Genomic DNA, 19,640 nt, shown 5'->3' on the forward strand with positions numbered 1-19,640 from the left:
CACCGTGGGTGCTTTCATTTTGCTTGTTTATTTTTACCCCACAATACCACACCCTTTTCTTACCTAACGTTTTTTACCTGGGCTGGACCCGCCTGGTTCTGCCTCCTCGCCTGCCTCCCTCCTCTCTGCTCCGTCTCTAACACCCCAAGGAACCTGTGCTAGTGTTTTGAATCCCTAGTTTGCTCTAGCAGTGAAAGTAGACAGATTAGGAGCTAAAGCACATTTGACTGAAAGGCAGCTCTTTGCTTTCTTCTTATGCTGCTTCCCCTTCCTCTTTTCCCAAAGAGACATGTAAACACATGTATTTTCCTGTTTAAATTTAGCGAATTGGTCCTCTGCCTGTCCCTTGATTTAGCTATTGGGCTGAGCCTTGCTCCTCCCTTCCCTACTCGGATAGGAGCCACAGGGATCTGGAGCTCGAGCTTCCAAATTGAGCTGGCCTCAGGCCAGGTGACCTTTTCTTTGTAAGTTTCTTTCCTAAGCAGAGTTGAGGGGGGGTGCGGGGAGCTGGGATCTCTTTGGTGTTGTTGGGGGGGGTGGTTAGTGAGGAAAGGAAGGGGGTGGAAGAGAGTAAAGGGCTGTTGTTAAACAGTTTCTTACCGTAAGAGGGAGTTCAGACCTAGATCTTTCCAGTTAATCACACAACAAACTTAGCTCATCGCAATAAAAAGCAGCTCAGAGCCGACTGGTTCTTTTAGGCACTGAGTCGGAACAGGCTTCTCTCAGCCAGGCATCTCCTCCAGTGGGATCCGCCAGCCCGTCCAGCAGCACCATGTGGGTGACCAAACTTCTTCCAGTCCTGCTGCTGCAGCACGTCCTCCTCCACCTCCTTCTGCTTCCCATCCCCTATGCAGGTTAGTCTTCTCTTTTTCTTCTTCATCATTACGATTTTAACTCTCTCCTGCTAACCTTGCCTTTTCCTAACTCTCTCCACCCCATCCCCAGCATCCTTCCTCAGCTCTGTGTGTGGCTTGGGTCCTTTAAACCTCTCCTTATGCTTCCTTTTGATATTCTGTTCCTGTTTGCAAGGCATTTACAATGATAATTAACATCCCCTCAGTGCGCTCCCCCCCACCCCCCAACCCAATCCCAGGGCTCTCTTAGCCTCTTAGCTGTGGACTGTGGGACAGGAATGAAGTGCTAACACTGGCTGGAATTTTGCTGGTTTGGACAAGTTGAAGGCTGAACAGAAGGTCTGGTCTGAAGAGGGGAGAGGGACTGTCAGTACAGCAGGGACTCACTTCTTTCCAGAGGATATTTTTCCATGACGTTCCACCACCCCACGTCACTCAGTCAACATTCAGGGCTACATGAAGACTTTATACAGGTTTTCATTTGGAGAAGGCAGATTAAGCCCTGAGTATATGCATGTTATAAAAATGAAAGAGAAAGCCTGTCTTCTAAGATCTCATTCTGTCTGGGTATGGATGTCTGCCCTTTGAAACTGCAGTGCAAGGGAGGCAAAAATTGTGTGACTCTGATTAAAGCTGCAGAAGGGGTCCTTTCAGCCTCCCATTTTCTCCCCTGAATTTATAGGTTGGGAAGGAATTGCTGGTGAGTTCATACTACCTTCCTGGAAGTGTAGAGATTTCATCTGCTGCTTTGGGAAGTTTTCTGTTGTTATCAGGGCAAGAGGAAACATCTGTATTTGGTCGTATTATCATGGTAGTGGCTGAGATGCCAGAGGGAGAAGGTAGTGAGCACCACGGGTGGGCACAGGGGAATAAAAGAATGGAACAAATGCCCACATGGTAGACATGGCCTTTTCATAACACAAACCAGAGAACCGGCCATATCTTTTGAGATAAGTTAAATATGAAATTTATTGGAACTCTGATCTAGTCTCTGATGTAATGCAAGGGTTGAAAACATCAAGAATTTGCTAACTGACAAGGAAAGACATTCAGCCCACCTGGGTTTCTTCTTCAATCTTGTGAAGTGGTCCTTTTGAGAACAACACTGTGTGGGAAGGGCCGATTTGAAAACATTTAGGTAAGGTTTCTGAAGAGGTGAAAAAGAAGTGAGCTCAATCAAGCACGTTGTCATGCTTGAGGTATGTCATGCTAAAATGAACTCTCAGAAGACACTGCTGATTTCAGGAGGTTTAGGGCATAAATTGAGAGCATGGCTAATATCTTGAGGGCTTACATTTGTAAAGATTCAAACGTTGATGGCCTGAAGTACAATATGGTTACCTGAAATCATCTGTGCTAATGTGAGGGAAACACAATGTGGAAAACCCAAACAGTAGATCAACCATAGACAATGTCTATTTGTTTTTGGCATGCATTACGGAGTTTTGGCAGGAGATATACATTCGTAATGATGTTTCACTTTGGCTAATGTTGAAATGACTGCGTTTCCTGAGTATAGGGAGAATGCAGCCCCAGAGTGTGCTGGCAGGCAAGGAGAGGACAATTGGGGATTACAGATATGCTGTGAATAATTCCTGAAGTGGATAATGCTAAAATTGTCATCAAAAGAGGGTCTGGCTTGGTTTGGGTGGTAAGTTTATTTTGATAGTTTTTTTTTTTTTTTATGACATTCTCCAAACTGGAGAATATGGACAGTCTTCTTAGAACATACCAAGAAAGTTGGTCCTTTTTTATATCATCTCACATTGAACATTTAGGGCTTTTATTGTTAATTGCTTTTGTTATGCTCTTAGATTTATCCCATGAGTCTATATTTGCACATATTGTAAAATAATACAATGTGAGAATGAAAGTGGATACCATAATGAGGTGACTATCAATCATGAGCAGGATGTGTTAAGGAGATACTTTATAGAAAAGTTTCTGAAGAAATATGCAATATAGTGACCCCGGCCATCTTTATAGGAGTTGGTCTACATAGAATTACCCTCTATATGCTTCTACCTACACTGGAAACTAATATCCAGTACCCTGTAACAAAAGAAGCACTAAATAAGCGCTTGATGTCCAGGAACCTGTGAGAGATATAAAGATGAACAAATGTGAAAGAAACCCACATTTGTTGAGCAACTGTTATGGGCCAAGCTCTAAAAGAACTTATTTAATTCTGATAAGATTGGCATTATTCTGCTCATCTTACATGGGGCACCTGATTTTAAAGACTTTAATTCTCTTTTCATAGTAAAGGGATAGAGCTGAGATTCTGACTCAAATCTATGAGAATGAAGTATGTGCTGTTTTTTTTCTTTTATTTATACTGAAGCCAGAAGCCGTGAAATTAACTGAAATTGCCTTTTAAAAATCCATTTTGCTAAGTAATGTAAGAAAAACTCTGTGTTAGGAGCACTATTATACTATGACTGAGAGTTCATTTCTAGTGTAAGAAGTTGGGGGAAAATGTGGTATCCAGGCTGAGTATGAAAAGATGGATGGTAGTATGATCGGTACCTAAGTCAGGGGAACACAGAATGACCAAAGGCATAGAGGTGAGAAAGTATGAGCACAGGTAAGCATGTGGGATTGGTGTACCAGAGTACCAAGAGGGAGTACCATGGCCTGTGATTAGAAACTAAAATAAGGTCGTATGCACAGACATGAATGGTGTGCCAAAGTATTCTGAACATCATGGGTAGCAGTTGGAAATTTTGGAGTTGACAAGATACCTGACTTAAATTGTACTTCAGTGTGGTTGTTTTGGTTGCTGCGTGGAGAAACAGTTGTTGGGAGAAATAGGGAGGAGACCAGACGGAGGCTTCTATGACAATGACAATGACCAAGGAAGCCGAACGAAGGTGAAGAAGGGAGGCCCTGAATCTCACCTTGACTATTGCTCCATTTTCTTTGCAAGAGACTATTTTGCTGCTTCTCAAATACCAACTGTGAAATCCAAGTCCTTAGATAACAGCAATGAAAATGAAAATGTGGACTAGTATTTATGATTCTTGTCTTTGGGAAGTTTAAAGTCTCCAGTCACTACCGTTCCCTCCATTAATTATTTGTGTACTTTCATCTTAACATCTTGCCACTTCAAGCTGTTAATCACTAATCATGTGGGTAGGTTTCTCAGAATATGTGGAGCCAGATTCCTGCTTCTTTCCACACCCTGCAAATCCTTTCCTTGCATGATTTTCCTTTGAAGTCAATGGTTAGACCATACAGAGAAGAAAATATATGAGGTACTGAGAGAAATGAGTGTGAGGCCACGGACCAGAGGGAGAAATGTGTCTTTCTTCAAGCACCTTGATACATTTGACCCTACTTTCTGTTTGTAGGTTTTCACTAAGATCCTAATGATTTCAATTCTAAAATAGGGATTTCAGGTTCTTCAAGAAATATAGCTTCCAGAATGTTTTCCTATACTAGGAGAAGAGGAGAAAGGAGTTGCAATTTAAAGTACAAGAAAGCATGACAAAATTGCAGTGATCTCTCACCCTTTGATTTCATTTCAATATTTTGTTTATAAACTCCAACTAATAGTTATGCAGAAAAAATAGTAGAGAAAAATCTGATCCAAAGATATTTTCTTTGAGTTTCTTCCCAAATTAAGCTGGTCTTTTAACTGTTTTCAGTAAAACAAGCATCAGTTGCTAATACATATGGAAGAAAAAGTTGAAACTATTTTCAGCAAAGGAGTTTTATTTTCACATTCTGTTTTTGAACGACTTCTGTTTTGAATTTTTCTTTTATTGAAGAAGAAATTAGTTTTATAGATGCCTGGATTACATGATACACAGCTAGCTTCAACTTCACATTTTATAGTAATTTGTTACTGACCTAGTAGAAATGACTAAATTACAAGGGAAAGCTTCTAAATCATGAGAAATAAATAGTGAAAGGGAATCCTGATACCTGGCTCCCATTGCCTTTGATAAGCTCTGTAGCCCCAGACAAGTTTTTCACACCTGTCTATTATCTAGTAAAGGAAAATCGTAGATTTGTTTGCTTTTCTGAATGCTTTTTGATCTTTAGATGAAAGGTGGTGATGGAAAAACTTATCAGCAAGCAAGAGTTAGGCTACTTTTGTGAGAGTCACACATTAACACATTTCAATAGGACAACTGAGGATCTGTAGAATTAAACACAAACAATAATCCCACAGAGACCTCTTTCTTCATTACTTGCCTTCATATTGCATGGTATTGAGAAAAGAAACTGGGGCATTGACAAGGGGTCCTCTTTTATTTGATAAATAGTAAAATGCATATCTTAATTTAATGTTTGCCTTACACTTCTAAAATTTAGCTTTATGCTCTTCTCTCACACCTAGACATGTATAATGAACACATGCATGAGGCCAATTTTAATTCTGTATTGTTAGTTAACTGAATTTATTTGACATAGATATGACAGACATATATGTGTGTATATACACACACACGTGCGTGTGTGGACACACATATATATAGTATATGTGCACATTTCCTTTTAACCAACAGTTTTATTTACTGGATTTTCAGCATCATTAACTACTATTTTTTCTAAGAAATACTCATATGTATATAGGAAATCAGATGATTATTATTCTGTGAAACATTTCATAGCACCTAAGAAATAGTGCACTATGGTCAAAGCAAGAAATTCTTAATGTAGAAATGTATCTCCCATTAACATGGTCCTGTGGCAGAAAACAAAATGTGAAAAGAATTATACCACTTCTTTGCTTGGGAGAATAACAATTTCTTCTCTATGCCAGAAATTAAAGAATGGAATTTCAAAAACAAAGCTAAAACTTTGCATATTAATAACATTTTTTAATCCAAATTAACTTCCAAATATCCACTTAATAATTAAATAGCTTCAAATATAACATAACTTGCATTTTGTAGATTGAGTAATTGGTATATTAGCATTTCAGGTAATTAAACAAAGTCATTTGGCAAGTCAGTAAGAATGCCAGAATTATCATCTGTCTGCCAACGTTATGCAAGGCATTTGGTCCACACTCAATAAATAACATGTTGATAGATTATTTGGTTGATTGAATTTCTATGTTAAAATGTCATTTAAATTATATCTGTTGTACCATAGCCATTCCATCTTGTAGGACAAAGAAAAGTTGAAAATGAAAACATTATTACAGAAATTAGTACCAGTCTTTTGGGGATTGTGTTCTGGAGTTTTACAGAGAACCAGAAATTTAGAGGACTTCATGTTTTCTCTTATTTATTGTGGACTTCAGGTTAGGATAGACATTAATGAATAGCATCTGCATGTTTAATAAACCAACTGGAGCCAGTGGTTGCTGGCAAATTTGAGAGTATGATGCCATTGTTTGTACCTCACTCTGCTAGCCATATTTCCAAATTTTCTGCACAAAAATTTTACCCTCTTTTCTTGGCATATTTCACCACATATAAAGAGCAGGAATGCATTTCCTGTCTTACCATCCAAATTTCTTCTCTACTGATAGCCCTAAACCAGATCTTCAAAAAATATTTGTAAGCCATATTTCTACATACTTTCTTATAATTCTTTTAAAAAAGGTGGCATCACGAGTGTTTAAGAATGGGGGTTCTGAAGCTAGGCGGTTGAGTTTCAAATGAGTTTTGCTTAAGGGGCAATTAATTTTTCGCTGTGTCTCAGTTTCTTCATATTAAGAATGAAGATATTGTTACCGCTTTTGTTACAAGGATGTTCAAAAGAACTGGCAGGCAGAAGAGAGGCACAATCATGACTCTCCTTAATACACAATAGGTGCAGTCTCTTAGACATTTTCATTCTCATTATGAAGATGGCGACCATCGTTAGAAACTAGGTAACTTTGGGCAAGTTGAGAATAAAGAAGTAAGTGCTTGATACTCTGAAGTTATCTACAAGATGAAGTCTTTTAGGATATTTTAGTTCTGTTTTTCATGTTTTTAATAGGAGGCTTCATGCTATCTAGGGGCTTTGGAGAATACTTTCATGAAGAAAAATGATATTGCTACATTAAAGGATGATGTTTTACACACATTTGATTTATAGTAGTTGGCTTGATTTCAAGACAATTCAGTGATACTAAGAAATAGTGCCCCAAAACACAGAAAACACTTATGAAGGAAACGAGAAGGGCTAAACTTGAGTAATATGAAATACTTCAAAGAGAGTCAGAAGAATTTATCCACTGTGCCATTTTCTAGTGAGAAGTTGCTCACATGTAATTGAGTTGGCTTATCTAATTAATACTATAACTTACATAAGGGCCAACTGTAGAAGGAAATGACAAATTTAATTATAGAGCATGATATGATAAGCCCGGGCATTTGCTTACATACTGTTTGGAGAATATCATGTCATTTATTTCTTTAGAGTGAACTCTGTCCTAATTTTTAAAACCATATTTCATTTTAAAGAATGTAGATGAGTGACTCTACATGACAAGTTATTTATTCTTCACTGATTACAATATTCCTCTCTTGCTCTTAACTATCTGAGAGTATCAATCCTCACCTCACTTCACCCCCAATCCCTGGAGATCTAGTATGTTGTCAGATAAAATCACTATCTTGTGGATGATCCTTAAGGACATTTTTTTTTCTATATGAGCCTTAAAAGCTTTTCCTCCATTTTTTTTAAAAAAATTATTATTAATAGAAGGACAGAAGAAAAGAAGAAACACACTTCATGAATTCAAAAAGTCAGCAAAGACTACTCTAATTAAAGAAGACCCATTACTGAAGATAAAAACAAAAAAAATGAACACTGCAGACCAATGTGCCAATAGATGTATTAGGAATAAAGGACTTCCATTCACTTGCAAGTAAGTTGCTTCATTTTGTTCTTAGGATAACTTTCCAAATACAGCATCTACTAATTATCATCATGGTTCCCCCCACTTTTTGGATTCATGTAATTTGCCCTTAAAAGTATAAGCTTGACTTGAGTTTTCACTCATTATAACAGGAGATGTTGCTCCCAGTTGATGGAAATGTGAGTAAGGGAGAGCACATAAACTGATACCATTTAGAATCCACAGTGCCTCTGGTTATGGAATTTGTGTTTTCTCATCTTATGAATAGTTGAACTTTAGAAACTAAAATTCAACTAGATTGCCTTTTATCCAACATTTTAAAGTATTCTATTCAGAGTAAACATTTATTTTTTCTTGCAAGAGGAGTGGAGGAATTTTCAGAATATAAGTTGGGCAAGAGCCAGAATTTACTGCAAGTTACGTCATTGTCTTAAGGGATTGAAATAAAAGGTGTTGAGAGAATTAGATTAAAAGACTAGAGGGATTGGTGTCAGCAGCAAAGGCTATTCAAAAAGAGTTAGGGGATAGTGATGATGAAGTTTTAGGTGAAAAGTGATGGGGCAATTCAAAGAGGTATGAAGAGATTCCAAAGGCGACTTTTCTTATCTTTTGAAATTCCCTGCCTAACCTCACAGGGAAGAACTCCTTCCTACTTTGCCAGTGAGCCCAAGGATAAAACTCGGGAATTTCGGGCCATGAAGGAGACAATTGCATCTGAATAATTTTCTGAGTTGCCAGAAGAAAATGCATTTCCCCATTCTTCCCCATAAACATCCCAGCCTCTCACTTACTTGACACCCCTTTATTCCCTATCTCATTCTATTTTGACAGGATTGCATGTGGTATCTTGTCAATTTTGAATTCTATTCATGATCACATTTGGGCAGTGTCATGTCCCATGAATACAGATTTTAGTAAAGTTAGTAAAGTCGAGGCAAGTGACCCTACTTTCATCTTGCCTTTTTTTTTTTTTTTTTTTTTTAGATAAATGAGTGTTTGGCGCCTGAGGGAAAGAGTATGGTCAGAGAAGGTCCTCGACAGATGTAGGAAGAGAGACTGTCTCCTTTCTATTCATTTATAACTCCTCTGGAAGTATTTTTCTTGCCAAACTGCCACTTTCTGGGAGAGATTTCCTGGCAAAGGGGAGTGGAGAATTGACTTTGCATGTATATTCCTGTGATAATTCTGTTTCTTTCCCTGACTTTCCTGCCTTGGGATTGTATAAAATGAATTAGAGAAAACTACTCTCAATCAATGTCATAGCTGTGTAGATCTACAGTGATGTTCTTTTTGCAATTGAGGAGGTTAGATTTATTGTATTTTCCCCTCACAGGCTTGGGAAGGTGAGTCGAAGGAAATGGGAGAAGTTCATCTCATTATTGATTTTTAACTCTGAATCTGAAAACACACCTTCCTGAATCCACAAGTAAGGAAGGCATTGTGACCTCTTGATTTTCACATTTTTCACGCCTTATCTCTAGTAAACAAAAGAAAAACTTTTCCCTTTGTTTTATTCAAGAGGAACTAAAATGATTTTGCTGCATTAAAGAACACATGTGACCTGATTAAAAATCTTTACATATCCCACATATGAGGTTTCATACTTTCCTACTATATTCTGGTTGAGTTATATTTAGTCTTCAAATTTATGGCAACCTGTGCAGAAAACCACATGTATAAAACCTTTGTACAGCCAAAGTTCCTCTGCCCAGAAATGTGTCATCCTTCTCACTTGTCTACCCCAAATATACATATGTGTTTGGAATCACTAAATATATTAGTTATTCAGAACTGAATGGGCATACTGTGATACTCTGAAATTAGACTCTTAATGATTTAAAGGATTTTTTTTGCAGGCTTGTTATATGGACTAGAATCACTGAAAAGCAATGGCAAATATGCAAAAATGCTTAGAAAATACCAGTAATACTTTATGAAAGCATCCGTGATTCAACGGGTGCAGGGTGGAACATTCTCAAACACTACCTCTTCTTGAGAAGTTATCAACAATATTGATTTTACAGAGATTGAAGTTCTTTTTTTGCTGGGTAGGAAAGATGACCAGAATGCCTGATTCTAAGCTCCTCGGAAAATTGCTATCCATGACTTGACTCAAGAGAAGAAAATATGAGGCTTTCTTCCTCCATCCATGATTCAGTAACTGGTATTGGGATTGCCTTTCTGACATATATAACGAGAAAACTAGACAAAAAAAATCTACATGTATGAAAACCTAAATCTACATGTATGAGAGGAATATGATAATTAAAATAAGGATAAGATAAAGACTCTTAAAGTCAAACTTAAAACAAGATGCTACTCTAGAATCTGACTGTTTGGATCCATTCTATTTGGAGGCATAAAATGAGACAAGGAAACACTTTTCTGAGAGAATATGGCATTAAATGGAATGAGAGAAAAGGGTGAATGGAGACAGCAAGCTGGAAATTCTGATACCCACTTTTTGGATGCAATCACCTGTGTATTCACAGAGGCAAATCTTGCATGTTCCTGATGGGACTCATGAGTCACCTCCAAGGCATTCTCATGTCAAAGCAATATTATTAATTGATGAGTAGTTATATGTGTGGTATGATTTTGTTTTTTATATATAATTTTTAATTTATTTATTTTTGAGAGACAGAGCACAAGTGGGGGAGGGGCAGAGAGAGAATGAGACACAGAATCCGAAGCAGATTCCAGGATCTGAGCTGTCACCAGAGAGCCCGATGTGGGGCTTGAACTCACAAACCGTGAAATCATGACCTGAGCCGAAGTCCGACACTTAACCGACTGAGCCACCCAGGCGCCCCATGATTTTATTTTTTAATGTGAACTTAAGTGGCAAGTTATTGATTCTGTAACTTTAAAATTTGTAGTTAGGTTTTTGTTTAGTTTATATGAGCTCTTTATCTAATTACTATGTGTTCAAAGTCATTTAACATGCCCCTCACCAAGGTGCTGTAATAGAGTAATAGGGAATTTAACATGTATTGCATAAGCCTACAATCTGCCAGATCAAAATTCAAGTCTATCATTAGCCAATTCTCTCGTAAGTTATTCTGCCACCACTGCAAAGATATACTTTCATGATTTGCCCTTAATTACTCTTTCAGCTGTAAGAAGTTCTTGTAGGTAGATACTTCAACATATCTTTAAGCACAATGTTTATGAATATAATTTTTGGGGTATTTTGGACATAGAATAAATAAAAATAGAGATAATAGATAAAGTGTTTCAAATAATTTTATAACATATTTTACATGTTTCATAAAAGTTATTTCCCCTTATTTAAATATTTTAAAAGTTGGCAAATTGCTAAGAAATAAATGGCTAATTTGGGATATCTAAAATTATAAGAAAACTATATGTTCTCAAAACATTATATGGATTAGAAGTGAAAAATCCTTATTCTTAGAAATGCTATGTTTCTTTTAATTGGATACTTGTACATGATGACATTGTGATTAGCATGAACATAGTGAGAAAGAGTTTTAGTACCATTTCTTAAAGGAAGGTAAACAGGTCAGAATTCCAACTTCATTTTCTACATTGTAAGACATGGTAGCACTTAATATGTTGAAAATTTTATCGTGCTCTTTACTAAGCTCAGTTAAAGGGTTTGTCTACTTCTCATTTTACTTTAGAAAGACTTTTTTTAGTCAACAACAAAATCCAATATAATTAGCTGTAGGAATGATAATTGTAGGAGTGACACATTTTAGTAATTTTCTTCAAGACGATCTATCAAAAGCATATGTTATGGGTTCTTAATAGATTTCTTAAATTAAAAATTCCTAAGTTAGCAAATCTATTTAGGAAACATTGACTTACATAAACAGCTATCCTAATAACGAGATTTTCATAGCTTTAATAAGCTTCCATGCTTTATAACTCACCAAGAAGTTCTAGAATATGCAAAATTTTCCAAACATTTGATTTCAGATCCCTTTTGCTAGTAGAATCTCCTGGATGGTGATTTGTCTAATGCATTTTAGGAAATGTCACTTTAGAATGTACTTTACACAACTACAAACTTTGGAAATTAATCACGATATTTCAAATATAATCATTAGTATATAACTATAAACAAAATCTTCCAACTTGTTGTGTACTTACAAAAAAAAAGTCTTCAGAAGTAACCCAAGCAGTTGTGTTATATATTGATTTGGCTTGTTTAAGTCTTAATTTGTCTAAACATCATTTAGAATAACATGAGAACATCTGTCTCAAAAATAAATAAACGTTAAAAAAATTAAAAAAAAAAAAGAATAACATGAGAACATTCCAAACAGTATTCTGATATTTAAATGTACATGTATGAAAACTTAATTTTGTTCTTTCTTTGGCCATCAAAATGGTAGGTCCAAAAATCACTCATATTTTTATATGCATATGTAATCATATATCTTTTTATATTGCCCTCCTTGGCTAAACCATGTGCCCATTCTTTAAAAACTTTATAAATAGTAGTATTCCTTCTTTTCATTTAGATATTTTTTTCAGGGCCTTTGTTTTTGATAAAGCAAGGAAACGATGCCTCTGGTTCCCTTTCAATAGCATGACAAGTGGAGTGAAAAAAGAGTTTGGTCATGAATTCGATCTCTATGAAAACAAAGGTAACTAGTTTCTCCCTAAATGTTTCATAACAAAATAAACTATAAAATATGTGTAATTTCCTGCTACAGTGCTCTTTCCTGATGATTTTTTATCATATGCTAGATCTGTTATGCAGTCAATTCTTCCATTAAGACAGATACTAGTGTCTTGACTCTTTTAAATATAGTATTTTAAAAAGAACACTCCCTAAACACTCCATAATTATATTGGCCCCCTCCCTCTTTGTTTATTCCTAGGAGCATCTCCTAGAACTGATATTCCCCATGTTCATTTTAGAAAGTGCCACCTTAAGTTAATAGTTTAAAATATAGTACATTTTGAGCTTATTTTATAGTATTTTAAATTCTAACAACTTTGAATAACTGATGTTATAGTGATGATTGCTGATAATAAAATGTGGAGATTTTGAAACATTAATTGTGACTTTTCCTAATTATATACTTTATAAATCTTTAAAATAATTAAGATGATATTATTTGTTAATGTGTCTATTTTGTTCACCTGATATTGTATTCACAGGTTATTTACTTTGATCCAAAGCAGAATTATATCAATGAAATAATTGGAAAGTGTTATATAAATATGAATTTTACCAAATAAATTTCTTATCACACAAATTAATAATTATGGATTGTATTTATAATAATAGTACCTAATCAAGTTTAACGTTTTCCTAAATCATACTGTGCCATTTAATTTGAGTATTTGGTAATATACAGAGATACTTCCTTGTTACGAAGGTAGATGTTTAAATTAAATTAAAATTAATTTATGGTAGAAAATAAGATGACCTAAAAAAAAGAAAATTAGATGATCTATATACCCCAGTAATTCTGTAAATCCTAAACATAACTCATAATGTAGTATAAGACCATTTTTTAATCTTCTAGGTTGATAACAAGTGTATATACTGGTATTTGATAGGAATATACGGCTTGTGTCAAATTAATTGCTCTACAGTTTTGCAGCACTAAAGTTAGCAAAAATTTAGAAAATAATAATGAACGTAATATAACTATCACTCAGACATACACACACACATATACAAAACTTACACAATTTTACTGAGATAAAAACAAGTCAGTTATTTTATTATCTTAAAGTAACTCTTTGAATTGAATAAAATTTGCAAATTACTTAATTTTTATTTTATTTTATTTTTTTTAATTTTTTTTTTTTCAACGTTTTTTATTTATTTTTGGGACAGAGAGAGACAAAGCATGAACGGGGGAGGGGCAGAGAGAGAGGGAGACACAGAATCGGAAACAGGCTCCAGGCTCCGAGCCATCAGCCCAGAGCCTGACGCGGGGCTCGAACTCACGGACCGCGAGATCGTGACCTGGCTGAAGTCGGAGGCTTAACCGACTGCGCCACCCAGGCGCCCCTTAATTTTTATTTTTAATATTTTCTTAAAATGGTCTGTATATTTGAGCAAATCATTCTGCCAAATTAAATTTGTCTGACCAGTTGAGTATACAGGCTAATCTCCACTAAGAACATAGACTGATCTCTGCTATTTTCCAGAAATATACTCACAAAATTAAAACTCCAAAGTAGTCTTTTTTTTTTTAAGTACTATAAACGTTAGGCCAGAAATGTCAGTATGATTTGAGATAATTTATAAACATTAATTACCTAAAGATTTGGATGGAATTCTTTTTTTTCTTTTTAAATATATACAGAGTATGCTACACATAGTTATAAAACTTTTCTCTGCTTTCCTCTGATAGACTACATTAGAAACTGCATCATTGGCAAAGGAGGTAGCTACAAAGGAACAGTATCTATCACTAAGAGTGGCATCAAATGCCAGCCTTGGAATTCTATGATACCACATGAACACAGGTAAGAACAGCATGAAGAAAAGAGGGGAGAGCCTTTCTTTTTTATATGTGTGCTAGCAATCTCATGTTAGTACTTCAGAATAATCTACGGTTCTATAATAATTTACCCAACTTTACTGAATTGCATCAAGCCAAGGGTTATGTGAATTCATGACTGATATCCAAAGATGACTAAATTTGCCATTAAGCATGGCCTAACAGTATCTTACCTCAAAACCTCATCTTATACATCTTGGTATTTGTGAAGAAGTAATGAAAATGTGATTTAAAGAAAACACATATATTCCCCCCACCTCTCTTCGCCTTCAAGAAGGTACAGCACTCTGCAGCTCAAGTGGAGGCTTTCACTGTGATATAAATAGGCAGCGGATCAGATTCTGACCTGATCCTGGGGGCTGACTGTTCTTTAACCGTGGTGGTACACAACCTTGGTTGCACACTAAAACCAACTGCTATGAGCCTTGAACAAACCCCGCCACCCAGGCATCAACACACACCAATTAAATCAGAATCTTTTAGGGAAATAATCCAGGCACTGGTATTTTTTTTTTTTTAAAGCACAGCCAAAATTGAGAACCTCTGCTAATAACTCATGTCACAGATTGACCAGCTTTCCCATTTCACCTGTTGCCTAATAACTGGAGAAAACTTCTCATTCCGTGGAAATTAAATGTCTACACTTCAGAGAAGCGTGTTCGTTATAACAGATGAATGCTATTTAAAGATGAGTAAACACAGCATCCAGAGGCTCATTAGTCTGAGAGTTTTAATCATCATGGAGGAGAAACATAGATTTCTAATACCCACTAAGGAACTAAATATAGCCACAGTTTGTCAAGACTTATTTCACAAATAATTTTAACAGGAACTGAAGTAGTTTAAAACAATTCTCCTCTCTGGTTATTAAATGCATTGCAAGATTTAGTGTACTAGGAGCAAGTATCTTGCTGAGCAGTTTATCTTGTTTATCTCATTTAATATCCCAAGAACCACATAGTGAGTAGTTTTATTAATTCTATTTTATATATGGTGAAACTGAAGAAGAAAGGGCTTCAGTAACTTTTCAAGGTCATGAACAACTAGTAAGTGTGATGGCCAGAATCTTGAGCTCAGCCAGTGTCACTGTGTAGCCTGTGTTTTTAACATGAAACAGGGCACAAAACACCGAGCAGTAGGTCACATGGCTGTGATCTGCTTTTGCAATAGTGGTGGTGACTTTGCCTTGATTAAATCGCTTTTTATTCCATTTCTTTCATTTTTGAGGGGCATAGTTATGCAACATGATTTTATTTCTGTAAACAGAGATGAGTTAATTGGCCCACATAGAAAGAAAAGAAGGTAGTTGCTCTATGCTGGGATCAAACCTGTGATCCGGCCTAATTAACACCAGCTAGTAAGTGGCCAAGCTGATCAGTTTACAGAGTCTCAATAGCAGAAAACAACTAATTTTTCCCAAATTAGTTACTTATGATAATAGACAAATACCTCTGAAATACAGCATTATGCTTATATTACAAAGCAAATATATATATATAGATAGATAGATAGATAGATAGATACACATAATTGTTTTGTTCTCTCATGAGGATTTGCATGGTGTCTCTCCCATGATACTATATGAGGAAAACATTTTATTTAAATACAAGATCTAAGTTTTTCATGAACAAAAGAATAGCATTTGAAATCAATCCTACCCTAGTTGAGTGCACTGGCCTGACCCAGTAGAGGTCTTATTTCAACCCAAATTCTCTATGATTGTGATTCTCTGCTAGAAGAGTAAATGTGAAATAGATCTCCCTGGGAACTGGCTTCTCGGTCCAATCAGCTATTTTACCAACAAACATTTCCTTGTGATATAGTGGTTTAGGGCTGAGAAGATCTTGCTTTTAACCAAATCTTTTTTTTTTTTGTATTCGACAGTAACAATTTTCATCAATTAGCAGCTTATTGGAATATCTGCATGAGAGCTTAACACTTTTAAGTTAAGTGTTACCTACAGATTAACTTTATGGGAACTGGAAATATATATATATATATATATATATATATATATATATATATATATATCTGTTTGGAGGAGTGATTTATTGTTGACTCTAGATTGAAATATTTTTCAAGTGGGTTAATGGGAAGATGATGATAGATGATTAAATTAGTATAGGAGCTTAGCCAGAAAATCAGGTGACTTGATATCTACATCTACATCCTTCATTGGCCACCAGCATTCATTAATGAAGCAGATGATGGACTAGATCAAGTTTCCTATGAATGCAGTTTATATTAAAAGAAAAGAAAAGGGGCGCCTGGGTGGCGCAGTCGGTTAAGCGTCCGACTTCAGCCAGGTCACGATCTCGCGGTCCGTGAGTTCGAGCCCCGCGTCAGGCTCTGGGCTGATGGCTCGGAGCCTGGAGCCTGTTTCCGATTCTGTGTCTCCCTCTCTCTCTGACCCTCCCCCGTTCATGCTCTGTCTCTCTCTGTCCCAAAAATAAAAAAAAATAAAAAACGTTGAAAAAAAAATTAAAAAAAAAAAAAAAAAAAGAAAAGAAAAGGTGGCTAGCACTCAGAAGATCTAATTTATATTTCAAAGTATATTTGGATATAACTCAGTTTTAAATATTTCTTTACTCTCTCTCTTAAAGCCTTGTTAACAAGGAAAAAAACCACGAATAGTATATATGTGAATAAAAGTTTATTACAGAGCCTATTGACTGGGTTTGTATGTAATAGGTTCTCATAAACATTTGTTGAATGAACACATAAAAGTGAAAAGAGCAGGGCTGACTTCATCCCTTGATCGAGTCTAGGATGCTAAAGAAAAGCAGGCTATCCCTCAGGACACAAAAGAAAACCAGCTAATCTGGGTAAAAAGCTTTATTACACCAAAGAATGAAAGAAGAGATGGCCAGACTGTTCTTTCCTCTGCATGTCCTAAAGAGGAATTTCATACGGAAAGCAATGCATCTTTCCTTTTCAGTTTTCTTTTATAAACTCCAGTGAGAAAACTTTATTCATATTTCTGCCATGTTTAATTTTGATTTCTACTTTTTCTCTCTTCCTTACTTGTATTTTTACGACTAAAGCATTGACTGACTCGTTCACTACTTTTTCACAGCTTCTCTTTAGCTTTACAAATCCAGAGGAAAGGTATATGTGTGTGTTTGTGTGTGTGTGTGTGTGTGTGTGTGTGTGTAAAACAAATACTTTAGAGAAGTCTAAACATTGTAGACTACTTTACTAATTATTCTATTACTTCCCCTGAATTACTACTCTATTTTTTAATGAAATAGAGCTATAGGAACATTTTCTTAGGTAAATTTAGGCATTACTTTATGAAAAAAAATGTGAAGTAAAGGTTAGTTTTGATTCTATCAGAAAAATGAGTATTTTGTTATATTTACTATGAAAAGTTGAAAAACTGGCAAAAAAAAAGAAAATTTCAAGCAATGGAATAAACAAAAGGTATCTTAAGTTATTCTGGAATAAAAGGGCTGAAGAAAAAAAAGGACTTCTCTTTCCTTTGAAAATTAAATACCATTAGGAATTGTGAAATCATGATGAGCTTTAATTGTATTATAATTTTTGTCAATCATATGGTCTAATGTCTAATTTTTGTTTCCCCATATTTAAAATGCTAGTGTAGTATGAATATAAGAAACTTTATCTAAAGACATTTCGGATTTTGTACTAATAAGAGTTTCCTTGAAAATGTTTGGTTAGTATTAAGTCTCTTAGAATAGATTTTTTCTTTTTGACCAATATTTTATGTTTTCTGAAGACTTAACTATGGTGTATTTCATGTCCAAATGAAAGAATTTCTTTGCAAAATATTGCTTGGTACCCAATGAACATCCATATATATTTTATGTCACATAATAACAAAAAAATGATGATTCCTAAATAAGTTTCAGTGGGTACGAGACACATTTGAATGGTTTTTACTTAGAGACTAAAGTCCTTTTACTTCACTCTAATTTAAACACCATTTAGAATTCAAGAATCAGTGAGAGTAGAAATAAAGCTTTATAGCAACAAATGAACCGGATATTGAAAATGTAACCAGATTTTCAAAGCAGTGTTTAGTGTTATTCACAGATATATATTCTTCCTTACTTGTGATTTTTTTACGTGCAATCTAGCAGATGAAAGCATCATGAGGCCAATGCCACAAGAAGTACTAAACAATAAAAGAGGCTTTGGATTCTTCTGATATTGTGTTGAAATACTTTATGCTAATAAAACGATAACTAGGGTATTAGACATTTCAAATGAAGGTGATGCATTATAGTCTCTGCACGCAATGGCAAACTATTAGGAACTAAATCTGGAAGCATCAAACCCCACAGTGCAAATTAGTCAAATTTTTGAAGAGAATAAATAATTCTGTTTTTCACTATGACAAGGTAAAGACTACTAAGCAGAGTGAGCTTAACAATAAGTAGCATTTACTGAATGTTGATTACCCAGTCATCTCTTTGAACGTCTCAAAACAACCATATAAAGTGTAAGATGTGATGAAGTTAGGGTTATGCTCCGGGTACAGGTTTGCTAACACAGTCTGAGAGAGGCTAAATTACCTGCTGAGGTCTCCAGTTGGGAAAAGAGAGAACTGAAATTTGAATCCAGGTTTAATTTGATTCTAGACCCTTTGTGTTACTTCATCAACCTGTTTCTCAACTGTGCAGAAAAAAAGGGGGGCTATTCTTTATAAGAAAAGCAATAAACAAACAAATAATTATCTCGGATAAACGTTGTAAGAGTGAGATTTCAAGGCCTTCTGCAGTGTTTCTTCCATTCTCTCCTAGGGGCCTTGCTCAAGTGGAGCTTTGAAATTGTGGTTCAGAAAACTTCAGTTAGGTTCTAGAATGATTGGCTCTTAGCAAATCCAGAGATGAGTCATTGTTAATGGTGTTGAATGTAGGAATTCAGTCAGGTGAGTATTTATAAAATTTAAGTATTTTAAGAATGGATGAAAATGAACTTGAGTTAATATATATGGAAGTCTGAGCTAGAATGATTTCTGTACTTCAGGAAAAACATACCCACTAATTAGTAAAATTAATAGGCCAAAAATAAAGTTGCATGCTCTTATACTGTAATGATTATCATTTTAAAACTAGCTTTTTGCCTTCGAGCTATCGGGGTAAAGACCTACAGGAAAACTACTGTCGAAATCCTCGAGGGGAAGAAGGGGGACCTTGGTGTTTCACAAGCAATCCAGAGGTACGCTACGAAGTCTGTGACATTCCTCAGTGTTCAGAAGGTAAATGAACCTGAATGCCGTGTGGGGCACTCTGCTCCCGCTTTCTGTAGAACTGCATCTCACATTAAAGGTTAACAGAAACGAATTAAACCATAATAAATATGTTGTTCATTCAAATGCAACTAAAGATAATTATCTGAGCATTTTTACTTGACGTCTTAAAAACTGATTATCATCAGATTAATGCAAAAGGGTTATGAGTTTGAATTTCAACAGAGCCTGAGGCATCCCTCTGGGGAGGGTAAAAGCTT

At 35.5% G+C, this 19,640-nt stretch overlaps 1 protein-coding gene across 3 annotated transcripts in view; it reads left to right on the forward strand.

Annotated features, from left to right (window-relative positions):
- Positions 1–307: 307 nt before the first annotated feature.
- The window catches only part of HGF (hepatocyte growth factor), a 77,023-nt gene continuing 57,690 nt past the window's right edge, over positions 308–19,640 (forward strand). The window contains exons 1-6 of one of the 3 annotated variants that reach the window (XM_058725266.1): positions 308–464; positions 699–854; positions 7,509–7,674; positions 12,172–12,284; positions 14,016–14,130; positions 19,247–19,389. In XM_058725266.1, coding sequence (XP_058581249.1) covers positions 773–854; positions 7,509–7,674; positions 12,172–12,284; positions 14,016–14,130; positions 19,247–19,389 — 619 coding nt within the window. In that variant the 5' untranslated portion in view covers positions 308–464; positions 699–772. The remainder of the gene's footprint in view (positions 465–698; positions 855–7,508; positions 7,675–12,171; positions 12,285–14,015; positions 14,131–19,246; positions 19,390–19,640) is intronic. The other 2 variants (XM_058725267.1, XM_058725268.1) reach the window with 2 other exon arrangements.

The sequence above is a fragment of the Neofelis nebulosa genome, chromosome 4 (assembly GCF_028018385.1).
Source record: "Neofelis nebulosa isolate mNeoNeb1 chromosome 4, mNeoNeb1.pri, whole genome shotgun sequence".
Taxonomy (NCBI): Eukaryota; Metazoa; Chordata; class Mammalia; order Carnivora; family Felidae; genus Neofelis; species Neofelis nebulosa.